Below are 25,656 nucleotides of genomic sequence, written 5' to 3' on the forward strand. Positions count from 1 at the left end.
GGTTGGGGTGAGAGAAGGAAGACAGGATAAAAGACAAGCTGACAGAGATAAAGGTCGACAGTGCTTTTGTTAGGCACCCTGGAGAGAACCCATATGTGTGACGTCATCCCCGAGCTGCTACTTTGTGAGTTGTTGTTCAGCGCTCACAGACGGGACAGACAGCGCACAGGAGCGCCTGGTGATGTTTGAAAGATGCCAAAGCGCAACTGCAGCTTTTCAGACGAACTGCAAAATAAATTTCCCTCGTACCGTCCCGGTACTGGTAATTTTTCTTATACAGATGAGGCCTTACTTTTGTACCATTATTTAATTCCAGAGGTTTTTAAGTTAATTATTTGCCCTTGTAAAAGCCTATATGACATTTTTTTGTTTCACCATTCATTAACCGCACAGAGAAGGCATCGTTTACATATGTTAAAATTTTCTTTAAGCAAACAGTATTATTAAAGTTCTTCATGACTGGGCCAAGTGTCCTCTTATGCATTAACCTGCATTTTATAAGTTATCAATATAGGAGCAGCTAGCAACTTTGGCTAATTCACAAAATGTTAACATGGGAGCTAGGCAGCAAACATTATTTTCCTGGGTACTGGTTTGAAATTCTAGTGCACAGAAATATCAATCATTAGTGTTTTTTAAATATCACAACAATACAAAGTAGCAAACCATCTTTGGCTTATTGAACATACAACTGTTTCCAATGCAAATTTTAACAAACTTTCTTGGCATAGTTTGACTATAGTTTAGAACTGTGTATGAAAATCCCTGTAATTCCTATTGAGCCCAATCAATTAAAGCTGAAAGTCTGAGCTTCAATAGCATCTTAATTGCTTAATTTCAAATCTATTGTGGTGGTGTACATGGCCAACATTATGAAAAGTGTGGCACTGTCCGTTGTACATTTCTGGACTTCATTGTATAATCTTGCGACTGTAGAGATTCCTAAGTGTCCCACTTCAATTAGGATGGGGCAGAAGGCTGAATTTTAGTTTTATATGCTTTGATGTAAAAGGACTTTCGCCTTTTTCGAACTCCCATTTTTTACTTCAAGGCGCTTATAGAAGTGCTTTTAGTGGAGCACTCTCTAATTAACAGCAAATAGCGGCTGTGGCTGAGACACTTTTCTTGGCGGCCGTGATATATGCCCCTGAAGTGTTGGCCTTCCCCCAAATGCGGAACGTTTTAGAAACACCTGACTCATATTCAAATGATTATGTCTATCATTGCGCTGAGATACAAGAACTACTTAGAGTTGATACCTTGGGAGGAAGAAATCATCGGAAACGTAGCAGAGACAGCCGCATGCTTGTGTGCCAGAACTTTAAAGGAGAAAGATGGCTTACTCAGTTTTTATTGAAAATGAACGAGGCAATTTCACATGACTGATAAGGTGAAAGGGGCTCCTCTGGTTTATATATTGCAATATTATACACTGTATTCTCACACAGTTATAGCAACATGTTCAAATCTCACAGTCACAGCGCCCGGGTCTCAGCCTCTCATTCATTGGTTGAGTCAGCAGGTCACATTCTTTTTAATGATAACACTTTAATCCCATTTAATTCTATAATCACAGTTAATAAATGGCCCTCAACACCTAAGGTTGGTGTCAGGGATTTGAAAGCAGCACCTAGCTTTACATCAAGCAACATGGGGGCAACGAGCTGATGTTGAGATCAGAAGCGTCTTTTATATCAGTGGAGAGATTAGCTTGCTTTCTTAGCAGTTTTCTCAACGATGTGTAATCAAAGGGCGATGACTGCAAGAGAGGGATTAACGTGGTGTTTTACTTGTAACTCAGAGATTGCCAGAGTGCATTTATTCAGATTTGGTTTTTCCTCCCATTCTTTAATACCTTCACTCACATCCATGTTTGCCAGCATGTCACAATATGTCATCCCTGGGTCTTCACTGAGTCATCTGCAACATTGATTGAGACTCTTCTGTTTATTGCTGACAGCCTTCTTTTATATGCTGCTGGCGATCTGTCATCCATTCTCTCCCTCTCCCACTACTTCTTATCTCCCATGGTAAAACGTCCTACCCTTTTCTTAAATTCGATATCATGCAAAGACTTGAGATTCTATAATACATCGAACTGCTGGTTTTCTCAGAACTCTCTATTGGAGAGGGGAGAAACAGATGGACAATCTCCAGTTCTCCATGGGGAGGCAATGTGGCCACCCTTAATTCCTCTACAGGGAGCAAAATGTTGTTCTAACAAATCCCCAAATGCACCTACTTTTTTTCTTGCTCTTTCAGTGAATCCTTTTTGCTTTTTATTGTTTTTTTTTCCTGTATGAAAATGCAGCTTTGTGGCTGGCAGGGTGCTCACTGCCAGCCTGTCTTTGAACAGCTTGCTTGCCCTGGGCCTGTCCAAGATGCCATTGTCTGTCTGTGTGTGTGTGTGTTGTGTTTTTTTAAAAAATTTTATTATTTTGTTTTTTTCTTTCCTGTCTGCTTGCCCGCCTGTCTCTCTTTACACTAGTGATGAGCAGGTTGTTGCCTCTAAACAGACTCCAGTGCAGAAATCCCAGGAGAAGAGGCAGCCAGCAAGGAGCACAGAAACTGATACATGTACGAGCAATCTCACTGATGAATCAGATTAGGCATGACAACACATACAGTCAAGTAAACAAGCATACACTCAGAGGCTGCAATACATACACTCACTATTAAAAGCCACCAGTGGTAGCAATACAGAGATGATCGCTGTTTGTTTACAGGGCTCCTTTAACGGTATAAATATTTTGGTTCATGTATGCTATCATAAACCTAGATGGTTCAATGAAACACATTGATTGGATATGTTTAGGAGAGCAGAGCTGGCAGAGGGTCTGATATTCTAGTCATAAGGAAAGATTTGCCATAGGGTTAATTTATCTGCAGTGCAGTATTGATGGAGAAGTCCTATAGACGATAAATCCTGAGTGGTTGTTACAGCATAAAATGATAATGGCCCGGGCGTAGCATTCTCCTCAGCATCTCAAAACAAATTTGTAGGGACGCTCAGTCAGCTCTCGTACGAGTAAACAAAACTTGGCCTGATGCAGCAGTATGCAAATACTTCTCTTATGAAGCTTTTACATCATGTCAAATGAAAAACGAAGGGAATAAAAGAAAGGTTCAGGTGGGTGGGTGGGCGCCAACCACAGAAGAGGCACATTCTGTTTTGTGTTTGTCTGTAGAAACCTCCATTTAAGAACATGGTAGGTGAACTAAAGCAAGCCAATTAATTGATTATGATTCTAGAAGGGAACCACGACCACTTAAATAACAATTTAATCATTGTAATTTGATCAAGAGAGAAGAGAAAGCCTTCTACCTTCTCAGCATATGTTCAGTTTTATTGCAAGGCTTCTTAAATCTTGTAAAAAGCACTCAGGATGACCTCGCTGTTGAAAAATGCTATATACAGAACCCACGCTTGCCTTGGCTTTTTATATAGTTAGCTATTCAGAAGAATAACATAAGAACGTTTTACTAGATGGTTATTCATCATACAAAGAGTAGTGGTCTACAGTCTCCTCTAAATTACAAATTATTTTCTTTTAAAGGTAAACAGCTAACCTGCGTGTTTACTGTGCTTCTGTACAGCTAGTGGTAATACTATTTGCAAAGCTGATACCTGAATGGAACTGTGCACACAGAGATCTTTGACTTTCACATTATAACTGCTTCCCACGGCTGCTTTTCTTCAAACAATATGTTCTTACCACACCGATGAGTTAGGCAAGCTAGCCCTGAACTGTAGTATATTTTACTACGGTATCTAGTTGTGAATGGCACAATATACTGTACCTGAAGTATCAAGTATGCATAATGACCGATTTTTAAAAACTTTGTTATGACTGTGCAATTGTAATTGTGATGCATTAGCATTTGAGCAGCAGTCTAATTACTTGATAGTTTATTTCGCTGTTCATTTATATTAAATGAAAAATTCTAAAATACAGAAAAGAAGTAACAATAACTATAAAAACACCCGAATATCTATTATATCTAATTTTATTCAAAAGTACAAAGTTAAAAAAAAAAATACCTTGAAAAAAGTGTTAAGTTTAGGGATGCATAAAATATCTGTACCATACTGACATTTGGAAGTTGAATAACTATACTAGATCGAACCAGCAGAGCGTTCACAGGCACTGTATCAAAAGCGGTGTTAATGTAGAGCAGCACAGAGGTTTCTCTTTCTGTGCAACAATTGTGCAAGCTCGTCACTTTCCCATTGCGATAACGACACTCCACGAACATCATTGTCTGCTTAAAGGAAGAAAAAAAAAAATCCATTCAGCAGTGGGATTACTCAGACTGAAATCATAAAACTAAGCCACCGAGCTGATTCCCATTTCCCCCAGCAATCAGCTAGCTGGATCTGCTCTGCGTCATGATCCTCTCTCAACAGGCACTGACCTTGATGGATTGGAGCAACATTATGACACGCAGACACCAGCGCCTGCACACCGGTTCTGTTCGAACTCAGCCACCAGTCTGCCACAGATTAAACTCTATCTGTCGACAATCATTGGTTAATAGAACTACTACAGCAGGTAGAAGCAGCGGGTTTTACCACATAGCAGACAGTGGGTGCCATTTTTGGCATGATTGCCCCCGTGGGAGACGGTCCATTCCTGTTTCAATGTATAATGGCCCGATAGGAGGCAGCTGCAGAGTGAAGTCCAGCAGCTTCCCTGAATGCCTCATGACTCATCTATATTGGCAGAGCTAGCTGGATTATTTCAATTAGCTCTAACAAAAAAACAATCCCACGCTGAGATTGTCACTGAAACAAGGGGCAAAACTGAGCACGCTGCTGCTTTGAAGGTTAGCTTCTGCAAAAGCTACATTTTCCCCCTCTTTGTAGAAAAAAAAAGCCAAGGCAGAAAAATGAATGATGATGATTATCGTCGCATGTTGAGGAGGAAAGAGCTCAACATAAAAAAGAAAGAAAAAATCATTAACGGGAACAAAGACAGGAACAGAATAACATCAAACAGATTACTGCCCCGCATCCTTATTATTGTTTACAGGGAGAAAGCAATTAAAAACGCAACCATTAATATGCCTCATACGTGATGTGTAATGAGTGTTCTAAGCTTTTCTTAAAAGCTGAAGCATATTCCAACACTTTGAACGGAAACGTATTTCGATATAGTCCCAGAATTGTAAAGGGAGGAAATTTGCGGCTCAAGAATTAAATTAGACACAGCAAATTATTACTAAAAGCTATTCTGTTTTAAACTATGACTCTGGGATCAAATTAGATTCATAAAAAACAAGTGAAACTAACAGTCATTGAGGGGATATTGTGAGGCAAAGAGAAGCCAATATCTAAATGAATGTTAACGAGCAGAATCCAATTCAGGAACTGATTGCCTTATAAGCAGGCGGCAGCAGGCAGGGGTGCAGGCTGGAGAGGAGCAAGCGAGCAGAGGAGATGCATGGCATAATAGCCACTCATCTATTCATGGTAATTGTGTTTCCCCTACTACAAGGACTGGTGGACCTTTCATTTTCTCCTCAGGCAATGGACGTGATAGAGGAACGGAGGGGTTTTGGGTTGTTAGGAGAGGATTAAAAGGCTGCATCATCAGTGGTCTCTTCAAATGGCTGCTCACACTCAGACCTCTCGCTACCTTGGGCTCTCGGGCAGCTTCAATACACAAAGATTTTCAAACGAGACAGCATCAGACGTTGCAACCAAACAATGCCAAATAGGGCTCTTCAAATAGGCAGGGTTGCTGCTATGTCTCATAGGCCTTAGGTGATCCCAAACTGAGTGAGTATAGGAAAAAAGAAAGAAGGTTTGGTTCCAAAATTAGCTATGGTGAGTCAAACGCATACTTAAAAAAACACCAGTATTAGCAAAAACCTGAAAGTCTTAGATAATAAATTATAGACGGATTAAATGTTTCTTGATTTTATCACTTCACTGATAAAGTGGAGCTTTTTCTCCACAAAGCGTTGCCTTCTGCAACTGAAAAATAAATGTGTAAAAAAGGAACACATTAATTTAAACCTGATAAAAAAGAGCTAAGAGGACCTGCAGAGTTCTGGAGGTTAACGCTTTTTACGCTACACATCAGTCATTCGACACTGAAACGTTGGCAGCACAAAGACACAAAGATATCCTGACTGTAAGTATTATAAACAAACTACAGAGACTACATTTCCCATAATGCTAGATGTTCTGTTAACCTAGCCTGACAAGTACACAATTTTTATTACACATAATGATCTTGCCTCTCAGCCAAAGATAACTCAAAGCATGTATTTAGATGCAACTAGTGTTCAAGAAGACTGCTAAATAAACTTTGGTATATAATAAAATAAGTCCTTTTAATATCTGCTGTTTTAGTCTGCTACTACTGCAAGCGAAAAAAAAGGACTTGAGGTAGAGTGTAAGTGTAGGCGGTGATATAATGAGCATGCCTATACACTGAGGCTCAGAGGCTCACCTGCTCTAATATAGTGTTGATCCTATCCACCTCGCAGTCAATCACATAGCGCTTCTCCTGCCTCCTGTCCATCTCCTCAATGATGCGCTTGAACTCGGCTGCGTCCGTTGTGCTGCTAACAGAGCGAGCGGTCACCTGCCAGTTGTTAGCGACTGCTGCCTCCATGATGGCCTGCAGTATGGAGAAACCTACAGGGAGAGAGAGAGTGAGAGCGCGTAACTCAGAGGATTAAACAAAAAAATCGACCAGCACACATCAAGAGTTATGCAGAGCCGAGTGGCTTCTAATTTATTCTGGAGAGGTTTTTGCTTGAATCCAGAGGTTAAAGGCCATCTCATTACAATCTAAAATAGCATTACAAAGTCTGCAAGCCCACTAAAATATTTTCTAGAGTCTAGACTTTGTGTGCCTGTGTGTATGTGTGTTTAATTCACATTTGCATATTGACAAGGCAGTATCATAATGAAGTGAAAGGACAGGAATCGTATCTCCATATTATTAAAAGATCAGTGGGTGATGTTATTGCACTTGGCATCAATTAAATTATGGCATTTAGCTCAGCCACATGTTAACTTTGACAGTGCGGTGAAACACATTGCAGCCTGTGTCTCCTTGGAGGATCCTGCCAACTCATTTTAAGATAAAGACAATGAAAGATTTATCCAAGCCAGTGGTAGCAAGTGATCATTATAATACTAGAAGAATGGAAAATGAGCCCTTCTAATGATTAATTCACACATGAAATATTTTCATTTAACAGAGTGCTCAGAAACACTATGGTCAAATCACATACCACACAATGAATAATGTAACCATATTTCTGGAGGGATAGATTGCATGTAGGACAAGCTGAAATAAAAATGGCTTAAATCATCTCCAGTGTATAACAAATGGGCATGAACGTGATGAAGATTGTGAAAATCAAACATCATTAGGCCAAGCAGAATGCAGTCATAACATGTGAAATAAGCTTATTTTTCAAATTTTTTTATAATATTCACATGATCTGTCATGTGCGTAGCTGATACAGAAAGGGAAACAAGGAGAAAAAATAATCTTTCAGCAACAGCATGCCCTGGCAAACATGTAGACAAATATAGATTTTGTTTCTGTGCAACATCATCACAGCGATGTTGGGGGCAAAAAGTAACTCTTCAAGGCAGCGGAGCCAGGCTCCAAAGCAGAGACAAGGATGAAAAAAAAGATGGATGGGAAATGTTAAATAATCCAAGGGAATCATGTGCCTATGCTAAGAACAGAAGAGGAATATGAACCCAGACCACTAAATGAATTCCTGTCAGTCCTAAAGCCAGCAAGGTTCTTTACAGTGCTTGGACCCTTATTCTCAATATGGTTAATCCTTTGGACATATCCCAAACTTTAGCTTTTGTACACAAAGACAAACAACATAACTGTATGCACATCAGCATTCTCACATTACAAAGAATAAGTTCATTAATATAATTTATGGTCAGAATTACCGAGGCTTCTTGTATCATCAATAACAATCCCAGATTTAACTGACTATCACAGCTAGCTAACAGCCCATGTTGCTTCTTTTTATAGTTAGTTAGTGTTTATTTTGTTGGCTTAAGTTTTGTTTTTGGTGCTATAAACATTAAAACATTATTGAATTGATTTGAACTCAATGCCTACAGTACCTTATGTCTGGTACAGCATGCTTACAGCAGTTATAGCAGGTCGAGAAGTATGCTAACCTGCTAACTTTCACATTAGCTTCTGCACACAAAGACAAATAACATAACTGTATGGGCATAAGCATTCCCACCATTACAAAGAATAAGTTCATTGATATAATTTATGGTCAGCATTACCGAGGCTTTTTGCATCATCAATAACAATCCCAGATTTAGCTGACTGTCTCACAGCTAGCTAACAGTCCATTTAGCTTCTCTTTATATAATTAGGTTTAGTGTTTACTTTTTGGCTTAAGTTTTGCATTTGACACTGTAAACATTTAAGCCTTATTGGATTGATTCGAATTGAATACCTACAGTACCATATGTTTGGTACAATATGCTTATAGCAGTTGTGGCAAGTCGAGAAGCATTCTAACCTGCTAACCTTCACATTTACTAAATTAGCAACAAACATTAACACTAAACCCATGCTACGATATTGTTAAATAAGGAAATGACAGACACACTCAACATCCAACTAAAAACATTCAAAGCTTGCTAAATTCAAACCAAGAGCATGCCAACAATATATTTTTTATAGTTAGCTTCTTTTAGCCAAACTTTGGCAGGTTTAGTGCATGGGCCACTTCATTCAGACACCTGATACTTTTGCCTGCTAAACATAATTTTACATCAATATGGAAATGAAAGGCAAACAAACAGATTCAATTTTGATATGGCATTTTAATATGAAGTCTGGAAGAAATTACAGACAACATTATTAAGAAGTCAATAACAATGTTTAACTTCAATCTGGTGACCGACTGCCAGAGCGGTTTTCTCCTTTAAAAAAAACCGAGCAGACTTTGTAACCATTAAAACCTGTCTGTGGAGGCTGTTATGGAAATTGTCTGACATAATATGAAATAAGTGGGAAAAGTAAACATTTTACTTTTATTTATTTATTTTTTTACTTTACCTTTGTTATTTATTTTGAGTTATTTTTCTGTACAACTTTATCTCCGTGAACCGGCTGCAGACAGCCAACAAAGCCTGCACAGAGACCAAAGAAGCAACAACAGCAGCTCTAACAAGGAAGCCTCTTTGTGATTCACTGCATTTGTCTTCTGCATGTCTTTTCTTTTTCATTTGGTCAAGTAGCTCTCTTTTTTTTGTTGCTGTTATTTTTTGGATTTCCACATACTTTGAGACTACTGTACCATGTGTGTCTGTGCTCCTGGTGTGCCAACATTGCTTTAGCACACAGCCACATCTCCACCAGACGACCTTTTGGCAAGCAGTACAGCAAGTAGTGGAGACCGACACACACTGTGTCATCTGTCCAGAGGAGCGGTGGCATACTGCCTAGAGACATTAAGCTGCCAGATCTCAAGGTTATGTGGCAACCTGGTTATCAGGTGAAAGGGCTCTAAGGATTCAGCTCATAGCTTATGAATGTAACCTGTAGCAAAACACAGTTTACATACTACTGTATGTAAAGAGTGAGTCTAGCTAACAGGTCTTACCAGAATTAAAGGTCAAAAACGTTACACTGTAGTGAGTTAAAAACAATATGGATATAGATATAATTTGTCAGAATTATTACTTTTATCAATCGCAGCTGGTTACATAAAAAAAGAAAAAAAATGAAGTGAAAAACATTTTCTAAACTATCATCATTTTTACATGAGTGGAGCAGAGCACTCATGTGCTAAACTTCCTCAGATCTCCTTTACCTAAAGCACAAGTTACAGAGTGGAGGTTTGAATAACATGGATGCATTATTCATTTTCCTGAGGCATATGCTCACAACCTCACCAACCACAAGCCAGCTGGATAGCATGGCAGTCTTCCCGGCAATAAAAAGCTTCTCACATTAAGAGATGTCACGCAGATTAACTGGGTCAAAATGGTCTCTGTTTGTTTGGGAACTGTTGAGAAGGCTGGTAAAGGTAAAAATGCCAGTGTATCATTTACCACACGCTAATCACATTGGGTGTACGACATGCCATGCATGTGGGTTAAAATGATAGGGTGCTCATTGTTTCAGGGCTGCGTGTATGTATTTGTTTAGGGTAGTGTAATATGTGATTCCCGTGCTCCTTGAAAGGCACAATAGTATGTCTCAGAATAATTTTAAATGATAGAAAAACTAAATTCTCGCAGCGGGAATGATTTGGAAATTTGGGCTTTACATATGCAAGGATCTACAGTGTGCTGTCCAGAAAATGAAACAAACAAAAAAAAATCCTATTTTCACTTTCGAGATGAAGTGGGAAGTGAAAAACATGAATTATGCTTTTATGTGGAGGAGGGATATACTGTCAATCAGATTACAATCAAATAGTTCTTTTATTTTGAAATTGCTGATTTGTGCAGCATTTTGTCTCCCCCTCTGCCTCTGGCAAACCCTGGACTGTGTGGGAACAATTGGATTCATTTAAGATTCACAGAAGATTCCATGCCTGCCTAGTTTTACATTTGTATGGAAATTAAGAGATGGAATCTAGTGGTGGTAAATAGTCTGTCCAGAAAAGGATTAGGCCTGCTTTTTGCTGCTGTTTTCTCAAAAGTCAGCATAAAAGTTTGCATGCATTCTGATTGGGACTATCAAAAAACCGAACAGTATCCTTTGAGCGCAACTTAATCTGACAGCCCTGAGAAGACTGATAGTTCCTTCTTCATCTACACCAGCAAGTAAATATAATAAATGTCGTTGGTACTTCATGCAGCTCTTCCAAGATTACATCAGCCACTTACCTTTCTTGGACCAGAGTCCATCTCCAGATTCAGCCAATCAGTAAATTAATCTTCCTAAAGAGCACTGGAGACCCTCATAAATGCTTTTGTTACTAATATTTATTTCCAACATGGAGAAAATCCATAAATTCTATACACCTTCCTTTTTTTTCCCCCATCAACAGGAACCCCACATCTGTGTTGCATCTGAAAATGTAATACAGTCAACTACATAAATTATGGACGACAACAACAAGGCTTCCTTATCACCACCTATAAATCCCTGCAGTACAAATCCAGCGGCATGCAGCGGCTTCTGCTGCAAATGCTCCTCGGGGCTAATCATGCCATCGAGACAGGGAGACTTTTCAAGCACCGCTTGCGACTCAAACACGGCGTACAGCGTAATAAAATGTGGACAACATCTATAAGCGTGGTGACTCTAACTACACATTCAAGATACAGCCTGGTCACAAAAACATTGGTGCACATAAACATTTTATATAACTTTTAAATACTATAGAACTGCACAACCCACCATTTCATCAGCGCTCAAATGATAGATTATAAAACACTTTATTTCATCAAAATTTCTTTAAAATTTTATCACTACCCTTATGCAAACTCATTCTTTATATATAGTTATCTGATATTTTGTTCTGTATGTATGTGGGAAATGAACCTCTGTGCTTTGGGGCTGATGAACAACAATTCTGCGTCCTCGCCCTAAAGAACGAGGCGGTGACGTTAGCCACCAGTAATGCTGCAGTGGGTTTTTTTCCACTGATAAAGTGCACGAGTGTTTCTACTATATGTTGCCAGGATACGGGCCAAAATAAATGTTAACTCTGACAAATGAATACTGCAGCAAAAGAGAAAACACACGGCTGAATTTGTCAGTGTTGAAACATCCCTGAGCGCCATATACAGGTGAGGTCATTCAGAGATGTTTCATATTTGTATAGGTCTGATTATAACATTTATATATATATATATATATATATATATATATATATATATATATGTGTGTGTGTGTGTGTGTTTTTTCTCTTTGGAGCCTTTGCGACCTATGGTGACTCATAACAGCTTTCTGTGTGGTCAGTCACAATGTGTATCTTCAAAAGAGTTATTTCAGCGAACAGTGAACAGGAATCAGAGTTAAGATGAAGGAAGTATAATGAGTACTGGAGAGACAGAGGAGAGGGGTAACTCGAGGGTAGAAGGCTTGCGTCCTAGTCTGACTTTAGACCCCCCCGCATATAAAAAAGTGGAGTTAAGTTGCTCTTTAATCTGAAACACACACTTGAAACAACTGTATAGTTTGTGGAGCATGCAGTGCAGGAACCGCTGCGATGGGTGAAAACTCAATTATTTCTGCATTTCTCTGCTATCAAATCCAGAAGGAGCCTAAAGACGGCCTATGTGCTTATAAATCAGAACTGTTGCGAATGAGATGTTGTGGCAGTGTAGCGTACAGTGGCTGAGTGAGAGCTGCAGTCCTCTTCTTCGTCTGTGAACCGGATCTTAACAGGATGAGTTTTGAAGCGTCACCCGTGGCGGCTCAGCAGTAATTGAATTGAGTTGCATCTAATCTCATTGCCCAGCTCCTTTGGTTCCCTGCCTCTCATTAGGGTTCGATGCAGAGTGTCACAGGCCTCCATCTCTCTCTCTCCCCCTCTATTACTCACAGCCGTCTCTCATATCTCACAGCCGATTCAGTCTAACTAGGCAATTCAGAGAAATATTGCAAATTCCTCAAGCCATACACCTCCGCATTAGCCACGACTGACTGTGAGCTTCAGAGGCACAACTGCAGTATAGCACTCACTCATATTACCTCATATCATTACACTGTATTATCACTGGTATTATAATAATCCATACTGCGTCAAACTCTACTGATCTTATCAAATAATGAAATGTAAGCAGATGAGTCGACGTTAAGCACACTGTGGTACACAATAAATAACAGGAAGCCACAAACAACTAAAGCTACCACTTAATGGCAAAGAAGGAGAGATGGAGGCTAAAACCAGTTCAATCTGAACCAATTTCTGAAGGATAAATCTAAAGAGCACATGTGAAAAAGAGGTGTTGTCCACTGAGCAGGCAGTAAATGTGGCTGCTTTTCCCTGTAGCTTGTCAATCCTCTGGTAAATGAGAGTCTCTGGGGAGCTGAAACGCCCCGCTGAGCACTGTTCATGGTCTAAAAGGGCATCTTAAACAACTGAATGGAAACGGTGAAGATAATGCCTTTGATTCTTAATTGTAGGCTTGATACTTGAGTTGCGCTGAACATCTTTTGAGACAGTTGGGATGTCATCTTTATGCGTTTTAGATAATTACATAAGTGTGTAGTTCAAGGGAAAACTGAATTTTCAGAGGTCGTTTTAAAAATATGCTTAAACCATTTACCTCTGCTGGTAAAGTCATGCAGGTGAATTTTTTCTTTTTTCCAGATTTCTAGATTAAGCGTCTTGTAGGTTTAAATTATTTTTATTTAATTGCACAATATTGCGGCAGAAATGACAAAATAGGTGTGTCAAATGTTCTGCATTTCTGGTTAACACTAGAGGAAAGTGTTTGGGGGGCAAGCAGTTCCACATTTTACTCATAATCCATAAATATGTGAACAGCAGTGTTGGGAAGGTTACTTTTAAAATGTATTCCACTACAGATTACAGAATACATGCCCCAAAATGTATTTTGTAACGTATCCCGTTACGTTACTCAATGAGAGTAATGTATTCTGAATACTTTGGATTACTTAATATATTATCGTGCCTTTTACAACTTGTGAATGTTCTATTGCTGTGTGATTTATTACTATTACTGAAGGCTACTTGCCATACCAATAGCAACTAGATTTTTAAATCTTAATATAAAATGAGTAACAGTAGGGTGGACATTAGGTAAGGCTGCACTTTTTGCAGCGATCTTGTATAGAAAACTATTCCGCGCGTGTATAAAACAGGTCCGCGGCTCCGAACCGTAGTAAAGGGACCGCTGGCTAATACGTCCGGTTCCGTGTTGGGCTCGTAGCCGAAAACTAGCTTTACTTTGTTGTCTAGGTTTGCTTTGCTAGTGAGAGACAGAGAGAGGCGTTGAAAGGCTGCTCCAACTGAACTTATTGTTTCGGAGGAAAACACAGTGTACAGTCGAGTCTTAATAGCTTACTTACAACTGGGCTCGTCAGGCACTCTTTTTGGCTGCAGTGGTTATTATTATATTTACATGCTTCCAGCTCCCGTTTCTGCTCGGTGACAACTCGTACTTTTCCACGTCATTATGAGACGCGAGATTGAGACAGGCATTTGAGCCTCTTAATGAATGCGTGTTTTGTTTGGGTTTCCACCGGCGTGGAATTACCAAAAATAGAGAGGGCATAGCCTAACATATGAAACAGGAAAAGACTTCTGTGTAATCCCTTCTTTTCAACAAAGTAACTGTATTCTAAATACCACCCTTTTAAACGGTAACTGTAACGGAGTACAGTTGCTCATATTTTGTATTTTAAATACGTAACGGTGGTACATGTATTCCATTACTCCCCAACACTGGTGAACAGTGACACTTCTGAGAATTACACACATTTTCATACATGGTCCCACGTTTTCAAAGGCTCATAAGTAAATGGACAATTGACAGCCAGTTAGTCATATGATGCATGTTGCTTCAGGCAGGTGCTGCCTCAAATGGATTTTTATCTAGGGATAAAAGAAACAATCCTTATATTTATGCTATGTATATGTCTTAAAATGGCTGCAATTCCTAAACAATTCATGCAAACTCTTTCTCTTAAAATCCAAAGTGGTGGTGTACAGAGGAAGAACTGAACGAACAAATAGTGCCTTTGTCCAACGTGTTATGGAGCTCGCTGTATACATTTAACTACAATTAAGTCATAACAGCCACACAATTGTTTTTCATGACTAGCCTTATATATTTCAGGACAACTTTCTTTGGGCAGTTTTTATATTTGGTATCACTTCTTTATGGGTGCACAGCTACATCGAGTGCCATTAATGAGACGCCTTGGTTGAAGTTGAAAAGCTGTGAAACAACAGAGCAACAATTTGTTTAAAATTCTCAAGCTGTCAAAATCTCACTCTTCATTAACTGTTCCTGCATTTATATTTTATTATGTAGACATTACCATGTGTGTCTTTTGCGGAAACCAGAATAAATAGTTAAAATATTTAAGGTCTAGCGAGTCTTTGCCTCTGGGCTAAGTATGCTCACGGGGCTCTGAGGATCCCTCTAGTGCAGGGGTCGGCAACCTGCGGCTCTTTAGTCCTTATAGTGCGGCTCTGCGTGGTTTGGGAAAATAAATTATAAGTCTTTAGCTGAAGTTTACTTTATTTATGTTAGTTCTTTTTTTAACTTAGTTTTTTTTAACTTAGTTCTAAATTGGAAGATTATTGTGATATTGACATGTAAAAATAAAATTATATTTTATTATTTTTTCATTGCTCAAAATAAGCGTCACACTCACGGAAGCTGTGAACCGCCGTGCATTTATCAAGACTTTCAACCCCAGGTAGGCCAATTATGGATCTTCGGATCCACATTATGTCAGCAGCTATTCTCCTCTGTGAACTTTGTTAAAAACAAACACCGCTCACGCCTCACAGATGACAGCTTACAGTCCTGCGTAAAGATAAAAGTGACTTCGTACAGCCCCGATTTGCAGACGCTGTGCGCAGAGGTTCAGGAGCAGAAGTCCCATTTTAAACATACCACAGCAGACCTGACGATGTTTGCATGAACATGCTTTTCAGCATCTCTTTATTGACCACTTTTCACACACGGTTGCTGTGCGCACACAGCCGGCTATAGCTTTTCAGCTCACAGCCCGACACATACCAACAACAGCATAGATGGCACAGACGTTAAGGCGGCGAGGCGTGATTGCGGGTGCCGCTCAGGTGCGTCGGCCTCCTCTGCAGCGGCGTTGCAGACGACGTCCCGCCACACACATTAACCAGGTAAAATACATATTTAGGCAGAATTTTGCAAATATCTATTTTTCATTTTTTAGCAGCATAGTCCTTTTTTTCCCAGTTATTTTTTAAAAGTCAGGTCAAGGCTCCAAAAGCACAAAGGCGATATAAGGGTGGCAGCACAACAGTTTTTGTTTGCTACATGGATCATTTTAGTTCAGCTGGGTGTCTTTCCTTTTGTTATATTTCTTTAAGAGTTCAAAATGTGTTAATTACATAAATAAAATGTAATTTTCTCTGTAGCACTTCATGGATTTCATAAGCAACACACCTAAAAAACAATATATACAGTGTTATCTTCATTTTAGATGTCAAAAAGTATTTGTGGCTCCCAGTGTTTTCTTTTGCATGGAAACCAGGTCGAAATGGCTCTTTGGGTCTTAAAGGTTGCTGACCCCTGCTCTAGTGTTTGTGCAGTGGAGATCAAAATCTTGGGCTTAGGTGGAAGGCTTTACCTGGCCTACTATTAGTCTTATCTGGTATAGCCACACAACTTGTATACAATAGGCTGCGGTTTAAAAGGGTTGTGTATTATTGACTTCTAAAGCAAACAGCTGAAAAAAAAGAAGAAAAACTGCCGATTAACAGAAAAAACTAGGCTTTGAAACAGATCAACTTGTTTTTAAAAAAAAAAAGAAACATGTGATGTGATGTGAAATCAGGTCGCGCTGTGTTAGAGCTCCTCAGCTTCTTCCTGCCCACAGGAGAAGAACGCATTAGAGACGTAGCATTCACCGTGAAGCAAAGTAGCCCAAAAGTGTGTAGCCAAGGCTTTGATGTGGTATTTACAGTAGGCCTATAACCACAACAGTTTTACTGCCAAGTGTTGTCCTAATCAGAAAGACAGCGCATGTCAAATCAAACAGAAGCAGCATGCTGTCTGTATCGTTAGAAGTGCATATATGCAGGAGGGAGAAGAGCTGCTTCACCACTCTGAAAATCCTCCCACAGATTTTTCAGAGCGTCTCCATCTCCCTCCCCCTTCCGTCAGTCTTTCTTGTCTATCCCTCACACATACTGTGACATATTATTAGCACGTACTATAACACGAAGAGGGGGGCGGGACATCCGTGCACACATGTGGAGCTGTGTGTGCACGTCTCAGAGGGGATGATCAATAATGATGACAATAGACTGATCACAAAAGTCTCCCAGCAGCTTTTTTCTAATCTGCAGAAACAGAAAGAGTGAAGACAGAGCCTTTTACAAAATAAGTCCAAATATTATTCTACTTTTTGTGTTTACTCTCGAGGATGACATTTTATTTGTCATTTCGAACAAACAAATTGGCCGTGTGACATAGACCGACCATCAAGGCAATCTACCTCTTCTATGACTGCTTGAAGCAAAGGCCAGGACATTTTGTTATAATGAAAAAAGAAGCTCCCAGCAGTAATTTCATGGCTGCTGAAGCTAGCAATGGGTAGGTGGTAAAATGGCTTTATTCCAGGTTCAGTTAAGAGGACACAGAGAGAGCACGGGGTTTATTGTGTGCTTATTGTGACAGACGATGGCTCTCATATGATGCTTTTTATTTTTTACAGGTGCTTGACTTGTAGTATATCGAGAGGTTACTGAATCACGCAGGTTCCTGGTGCAGGTTGGATTATCTGTATATTGAGATATCACTTCATGTGCGCAAAATAAAAATGTGAGAAAGAATGCCAGCGTTGTATAGCTTCCTCCATATTTCTTTAATATTATTTTTCTTGTGCATTTTATGGCTTCTCTGATGTGCCCTTTCTTGTCAGTGTGTCCAAGCTGATTTATTCTTCTGATGCATGCATAATTTAGTTTTTATGAAGCCGCCGTGAAGGAGAGGGCCACTAAAGCACAAGAGGTGTATGTGCATGTGTGTGTGTCTGCATAAAGTCTCAGCTGGGTGCAACTGATGTCCTATTATAATGGCTGAGATGAGACCACAAAGCTGTGGAAGTAAAGTGTGGTCCATGACATAGACATGGTTTCAGTAGAGAACTGGCATTCACACTTATTATCTCACATTGCGAGCGGCGAGTATAAATCAACAGTTGTGGATGATAATATTGCACTTGACTAGATGTTATTTGTGTGAAATTTGCTTAACAAATTGAAAAGGGAGAGAAACGACTAATGGTGTGTAATCCTGCATGAAAAATATCGCTTAGGCTTCTCCGCACATATGAAAAGCTGAAAAGCTGCACGTAAAACAGCAGCTTCTTGAAGCTAAGAGAGGCTCTAAGTCTTTGTTACTGGGTAAAAATTTCCTAATAACCTTTCAGCGTGGTTTAATTTAAGTGGTCTAAAAGAAAAGTAGACGTCGTCATCTCTTGGATTCCTTTTCAGGTTGACTTGTGATGGAAGATTTTAGCCAATCACAGGTCTTTCAGAGAGGTTTTGTTCCTTTGGGTTGTTTTTATGATAACCTTTGAACTATAGTTCAAACTATTGCTAAAAAATCCTACATATAACATGTGTTTATATGTGTGGCGCTGCGGTTGTCAAACTGAGTGAGCCACTGCATTCGGGCTATAGATGATGGCTGCAAAAAGTATTTTTAATCTTAAGGAATGTTTTCTTTTTCTTTGTTTTTTTTTAAAATCTTTTTCCAGATCATTGCTGCTTAATATTCAGAATAATAAGCAATAATATTTCATGTTTTTTTGTGTTGAATCACTGTAGTTTGGACTACACTTTTGCTCTTCTGCTAACGTGTCACATCTCTTAATTTGTTATGCTGTTTACACCAGTGAGAACAATGCCAAACTACTTCAATCAAATTAAAGGCCAGGCTTGATTTGGTTTGCCATCGAAGACATTGCAGGAGAGCAGCGGGAGGCATTTATCGTTTGACTCTTTCAGAGAACAAAGGCAACTGTCTCTGGATAGCCAATTAGAGGGATCGCTGAAGAATAGGGAGCAAGGTTCGCTTTGGTTACAGTACAACCGGCTGTGCATGATTGCTCACCCCATCCACATATCTGTCTTTCTGTCTGTCTGTGTTCTGTAGCTTGGCAGGAAGTAGAGATGAAGCTAACTATGTGCGGTCATCCTCCCATTCAAAAGCCTCCTGGCCTTGTTGGCACATTCCTCAGCCAGTTGTGCCAGGCCAGGAGTTATCTTCTCTGCCTGTTTCACTGTGTCTGTGGGGAGACATAGAAGTTTAATACAAAGCCAAGTGGTCTTCGATCGATGCCTGCAGATTAATAGAATCTGACAGATAATTTTTTTAATCTCATTTTAGTGTGCTTGCAAATATTCTTTACACACAGTTCAGCAAAATTAAACTGCACCAAACCTTTTATGCATAAAAATAACAACCGAACCTGTGACTTAGCTAAAAAGCTAAAATGTGACGTGTGCTGTACTGACGTTCTGCACGTCACACAAGTGGCATGTCAGCACTGTGAGCGTGTCCTCTGTCAGTGTCACTCTTGTTCCAGTCGGTCTTTTTTGTCACATGTAGTCACCATCTTCTGATGGAGATAACAGACCCACCATGCTCCTAAGAACTATCATTCTTTAAAACAAAACCAACCTGTAAACACAAAATGGACATAGTCAGCATGGCCTAGCCCACCTGTTTGCAGCCTGCTTCTTAAATCCTGAGATTAGAGTTTTTTTGACATTATGAGCTACAGATGACTCTTACTGAGAAAATCAGGACACTGCATGTTTATATAGTAGCCAGTTGTCAAATGCAAGGTAACCACACTGTAGTACAGTGTAAAGGATGCCCTGCTTTATCTGCTGTTATCCTCTAAATGGGGGCATAATTTACAAAATTAACATAATTAAATAAGACATGAAATGACCGATGGAGGCCATAAACTCTTCTGGATAATGTTTATTGAGATCATAAATCATGTGAGCTGTTGGATTATTTTGGTCTTCTGTTTTTTGCAGCCATAGGAGTCACCTCCCCTGCTGGCCATTAGACAGAATGCAGCCATTTCCCACGTTAGCTTTATTTTAAGTTTTCATCTTTTATAGTCTACGGGTGAGCGGCTTTTTGCTTGGAATCATAGCCTGAAAATTAGCTGACAGTGAACACAGATTTATGAGATTTGTTGTTGTTGTTGTTGTTTTTAAAAAATGTAACATTAATTATCACAAATGTAGGATTTCTCCTTTTCAGTTTTGTACCTCGGATTTTAGTTTGCTGGTCATTTTGAGTTGGTGTTTCAAGCTGAAAACCAAAAACTGCTAACCACAGTGAACTATAAAACAAATAACTACATCTTTGCATAATTATGTTACATTTTTCCACAGAGGACAATTTAAAAAAAAAATCAAGTTATTTGTTTTCCAAAAACACAGAAACAAATTATTGCTTCTATTATGGAAATCACAGACTGACTTGTTTGTTTTAGGTTTAGGTTCAGACTGTTGTCTGGGAGACAGCTGTCTGGGTGATAATGAAAGAGCAAGTAACTTTTGTTTAGGAAGTAAATATATTTGTCTTGGGGACAGCTTGTGTGCAGTTCAGCTTCAAATACTGTAAAGTCTCCATATAATCAATCAGAATAAGCTCGTAGACATTTGCATGTTTCATAACAATCCAGTCCCACTGTGGCTGCGGCAAGCTCTAATCAATACTCTGCACGCCCCTTATTGGTCCAGATTAGTTTGCTGAAGTGACTCAGCTGTAGTTGGGGTCATTGAAAATATTGGCAGAGTAAATCAAAAACATGCTCTGGGGATATTTTTAAGACTAAAAGCTGGGATACAGCTTCCACCTGGAAGATTTCTGCTCGGAGAACATTTGACTTCTTTGTACTGTAGTGGGGCTGTGACATTGAGCACTATAGTTTCAACTGTCAGCAGTTAAATGATAACAGTAAATAGCTCTGCGCTCTCTGCTTCAGCTGTGTTGGATCATTTTCCATCTAAATGTATCACATTTAGAATATTGATTGGTAGAGAAGATGATGGAAAGAGACAGCGGGATTTTTTTCATCATGTCATCAATGCCTTGGTGTGGTGATAGATATTGCACGAAATGCTAAAATCTTCTGTCTCATCATGATAGATTTCAAGAGGTGGCGGCTCCAGCTCTTGTGACAAAATCTAGCCGGAAGTGAATATCTTGTGTGAATTTTTCTTCACACGTCAAACATAAAAAGTGCCTTCACACTTTCAGAAGACTCGGTCATATTTACGTCATCTTTCATAAATGTTTTATTATTATTTATTTATTTATCTTGTTATCCTGTTGTCTCTCCAGACTGACAAAATAAAGTAATGCAAAAAGGTAGCTCAGTGAATTAAACAGTGTTAGAGCAGGATGACACAGCAGAGATGAAAGAAGAATGAACAGGCAACTGTCCTCCTGATGTCTGAGCTCCTCTCCCATACAGACTGATCAGTTCCAGCTTTGCAACAGTAACTGGTCACAACGGGCCTGTCAAGCTTTGGATTTATAGGTATACAGTGCATCTTAACTGTTTGTGTGTTCATGTCTTTTCAGACAGAGCTTTAGGACAGGATTATCTGCCCTGATTAAGCTGCAGTTGTTAGCATGGCTGGATAACTAGCCTAAGACACTGTAAAAGGCAGAAGTTACAGCTAACACCACCCTAAACAGACCCTTATTTGTGGGCTTGGGGCTTACGTTTAAAAAAATCCCATTGATGATTTTCACAGAATTGTATTGACACACCTGGAGTGAATACAAATGAATACTAACAGAGTTCAGGGGTTATTAAGTAGCAATTATTTTACTAGATCTGGGAAGGTTACGCTCCAGCAACCATCGGCAAACTAATCACACAAGATGTCACTTCGGTCAATATTTGACACAAAAAGTTAAAAACATCACATTACCGCCACACTGTGTAGCATTAATGGTTGTCTAAAAGTTTTTATTTTGGTTCCATGGAGCCAGACTGTCTTGTAATATTTTAAAATCTTCTTGAGCAATAGTTCTCTAGGCCTTCTTAAGGTCTTTCAAAATATGAAGAATAAATTTGGTCATACCAAGTATTGACTGTTCTTTATGTACTGTATATATGCTGTTGCAGGCCGTTCTCACTCCCAACGTGTAATATACCGATGATTTGTCACATCCTGAGGCGTACTATGAACACGAGAAAGGTGACCTTCCGCATTCCTATGCTACGTGCCGGATTGTGGATTAAATCGAATAGAGTGACGCTCCTAGTAACACACGTTCCAGCCGTGTATTCCAGCCGTAACCCTAGCCTTATACCTAACGTTAACCACCACCTTAATCATGTTAGATAGCTTTTTCCAAAGCGATTTAAATAAAATAAACGTACATGTGTAGATTCATTCCAAATGGTTCTCATGTTTCCTCATTTTTCCCAACTCGTAATATAGGGACGCGTTGGGTGGCCGAAAGCGTAATATATTGACGATTTGTCAAGTAGTGTAAAATGTTACACTTTGGGAGTGAAAACATGCTGGCTGTTTGCACATTTCCATAATATGATATAAATGAGTTGTGTTTCAATAATTTTACACAGTATAGCATAGGGCTGTTCGATATAACGATAAATATCGGATGACGATATAAAAACGTCTATCTTTCATTTTACGCTATCGTTTGTTTGGTGGTGTCACAAAATAAACTGCTTACGGCAATATTTTTTCATCGTTTTGATGGTCACTGTAGTGACTATATTAATTTCTTATTCTCTTATATTGAATGTAACCACACTACAGACGGACAAGCGACTGTTTTTATGCATTGTGGTTAGCAACAATGAAGGTAAAACCATCGCGTGTCCGCTTGTTTATTTTCCACATAAACCTGTCACAATAAAGCTCAAGATCCTGTTTACACTTTTCAAAATAAACTGAATCACGTGAAAGAGTATGCAGTGTTTACGGATGAGAAGCAAAAAAAAGCTGCCAGGTGCTAATAAATAAACCTTAGACTCAAACGTTAGAACAGGCTTTTCCCCGCAGCACGCCGTGTAATAAATACTCACATAGAAAACAGAGGCCGTTTACAGCTTATGTCTAAAAATGTATAGTTTCATGCATCGGTTAAAACACTCGACTCCAGCTACATGACGCTCAGCTGGAAACACTTTACACAAGTCGAGCTGCCCGAGATTCACAGAATTTTCAGAAAATGTAAAATTTTTGTGATTTTATATCGTTATCCGGACGATAGATGTCTTATATCGGGATATGAGATTTTGGTCATATCACACAGCCCTAGTATAGCATTTTAGCTAATTATACCTGCTTATTTTATGTATAGTAGTTGACTGGCTATAACTTCAAAAGAACAAAAGGCTGCTTTTTCATGACTGATCAACTGGTCTTTATAGATGTTGACATTTGAAATATTTCTGTTGTTGCTGTTTCATGTAATACTAAAGGTTTCCCTGAAATTAAAAAGTCAAAAATAGCAGCAACAACCAACTCACGAAGCTAATGTCAGGCATTAGCGACAGGTAAAATTTTCATTCCAGCCAGCAAAATGTCATCAAGTATGCCTGCTTTTGTTTTTAAAGGGCCAGTTACTTCAAAAGTGCTACGAACATGGCAGCTCTGACATCCACACTGAGCTAACTGAACCTGAAAATCCCAATTTGTTTTCTTTTGTCAAACATGCACCATTTCTTATGACTGCTTACAGTTTGTTCTTCCCATTCATCATTTCTTGACTACTTTGCTGTGCTTAAGGAAAGGTTGCGTCTACTAGACAACAACGGTGAGCTCCAAGAGGAAGGGACATAAGAGAAAGCTAAAAACATATAAGGAAGAGGTATAGAACGAAGTGAAATAGGAAAGAAGGAAAGACAGAGACTCATAAATCAAGTAGAGGTGAGATTGCTGAATCAGGGTTGATTGTGCCTGGGAGAGACAATAAAGCCTGTAATCATCTGTCTCTGCTGCACAGAACTGGCAATTATCTGCCCATACCTGACCGCCAGAACAGAAAGGGCAAGATCCATCTACCTTCACCCTATCACCCTATAGAGCTCCAGCTTTTAAGGGGAAATTCATGTACTGACGCAAGCTGAAAGCAAAGAAGAAGAAAAAAAGAAACTCCAGGAGTGCTATTGATATTGAGAAGAAGTGTTGCTGGGATAGTCTTTTTTCATGTATGAAATGTAGTGGGTTGAATCAAAGTAGCTGTTTGGATCTTTCATCTCGTTCCATCCACACACATATTAACACACACGCACACGCATAATGTATCCTGTCAATATATTACCTCAGATAAGAGGAGAGTAGCCACTCATTAGGCTGGTATAACACTGCCTACGGAGGCTCCATTTGCTTCCAGTGCAGTTCCTTCATCATAACGTCTGCTTTCAAACAGCTGTCTGATATTGGCATTTAGGGTACAAATTTCCCTCCATTTCCCTCCAATACATCTGAGCCCGAAGCATATGGACCATCACTCTCCGGCTGAAAGCACTGCACTGAGGCCTAAAAGCATTTTTTGCCAGTCCAATAACAGAGCCAAATGAATAGTGTGGCTGTAATTAATCTTTTCTATTGACTGAATAAAACCTCTTGGTGGAACTCAGCTATGTGATTTTCCCCCCTCTGTAGCGCTGTGTGTTTTTCATCCCTAATAGAAGAGTTTGGAGAATAATTGCAAAGTTGCTTCCAGTATTATGAATGATCAATGCTTTTATAAAACACAAATTAAAAGGCAAAAAAGGCACTCAAGAAACTAATACATCGAAGCAGGTGCTTTGTGGCAAACATGAGCCTGAAGCAGAGCAGAGGGTCAGCTGTGATTTCTGCTTGTTTGTTCATTTCGCTGCTTGCATACTGCAAAGTCAGAAATCTGTCACAGCCACCTGCATGCAGGGACATAATTTAGACTTTTTAATAATTAATTACAATCCTCAGACAAAAATTAAAAAAGAGAGACCCAGAGCCCTGTGACAGATTAAGGTGTTGAACATGCTACTTCTATCCTCCGAAGGAGGACATCTTAAGCTCATTTAATAATAATAATAATAATAATAATAATAATAATAATAATAATACTAAGTAATTATAAAAAAAAATAATAAATTGATGTGATGCTGACCTATAGTGTCACAATATAATCAGCAAGCCGTCGGCTAAAAGCGACTAACTGCTCACCATACCTCCCACTCACATGAGTCAGCTGTAAGTCAGAGCATGAGAACTACAAGGTTAGTACGTGAGCAGAACTTTAAATAGTTTCCTGAAACCGAGAGATAGATTCAAGTTTGAAAAGTTAAGTAAAAAACTTTGAAATTAAAGTACTTACAATGTAAAGAAACATTGTGAAAGCACAATGTTTCTTTACATTGTGCTTTCAAGGAGCCAGACTTTCCTGTACTGTTTTAAAGGGGTCTTGAACAATAGTACAATAGTTCTTCAGACTTTCTGAAGATCTTTCAGAGTTTTCTCAGGATACTCTAGGCCTTGTACCTGACCATTTCCAGAGATGTGTTTTAAATATTTTTTTTTAACTGTGACCTATGAGTCCTTCAAACATAAAAGAGGCATCTAACGCAAGGGATGAACCTGTGTTTTGTCCAAACATAAAAGAAAACTTGTATCTTTAGAAGAACTGCCAGACCTATAAATACTATCTACACCAGATAAACAATATCTGCAAGTCGTATCCTTTACAAACAGGAAAGAAATCCAGGACCTGACACAGGACTTGAGAAATGCATCTAGGTTGTCACTGGATCCATCTAATGTTCACCTAAGCCTTAAAAATGGTCTCAGTGGAGGGTGGTTGTCAATAAACCATTCCTAAGGGAAGGAAACAGGGATAAAAGACTGACATTTGCCAAATTACACAAGAACTGGACTGAACATCCATGGCAAGAGGTCTGATGAATCCAAATCTGA

At 39.2% G+C, this 25,656-nt stretch overlaps 1 protein-coding gene across 5 annotated transcripts in view; it reads right to left on the minus strand.

Moving 5' to 3' along the window:
• The window catches only part of LOC102291233 (glutamate receptor 3), a 92,257-nt gene that overhangs the window by 39,537 nt on the left and 27,064 nt on the right, over positions 1–25,656 (minus strand). For all 5 annotated transcript variants that reach the window (XR_006055477.1, XR_006055476.1, XM_005927908.2 and 2 more), the window contains exon 4: positions 6,462–6,649. Coding sequence is in view for 3 of the 5 variants with exons in the window: in XM_005927908.2 (XP_005927970.1) it covers positions 6,462–6,649 (188 nt within the window). In the remaining 2 variants the exon portion in view is untranslated. The remainder of the gene's footprint in view (positions 1–6,461; positions 6,650–25,656) is intronic.

This window comes from Haplochromis burtoni, unplaced genomic scaffold (assembly GCF_018398535.1).
Source record: "Haplochromis burtoni strain Fernald_Lab_line unplaced genomic scaffold, NCSU_Asbu1 Contig_10, whole genome shotgun sequence".
NCBI lineage: Eukaryota > Metazoa > Chordata > Actinopteri > Cichliformes > Cichlidae > Haplochromis > Haplochromis burtoni.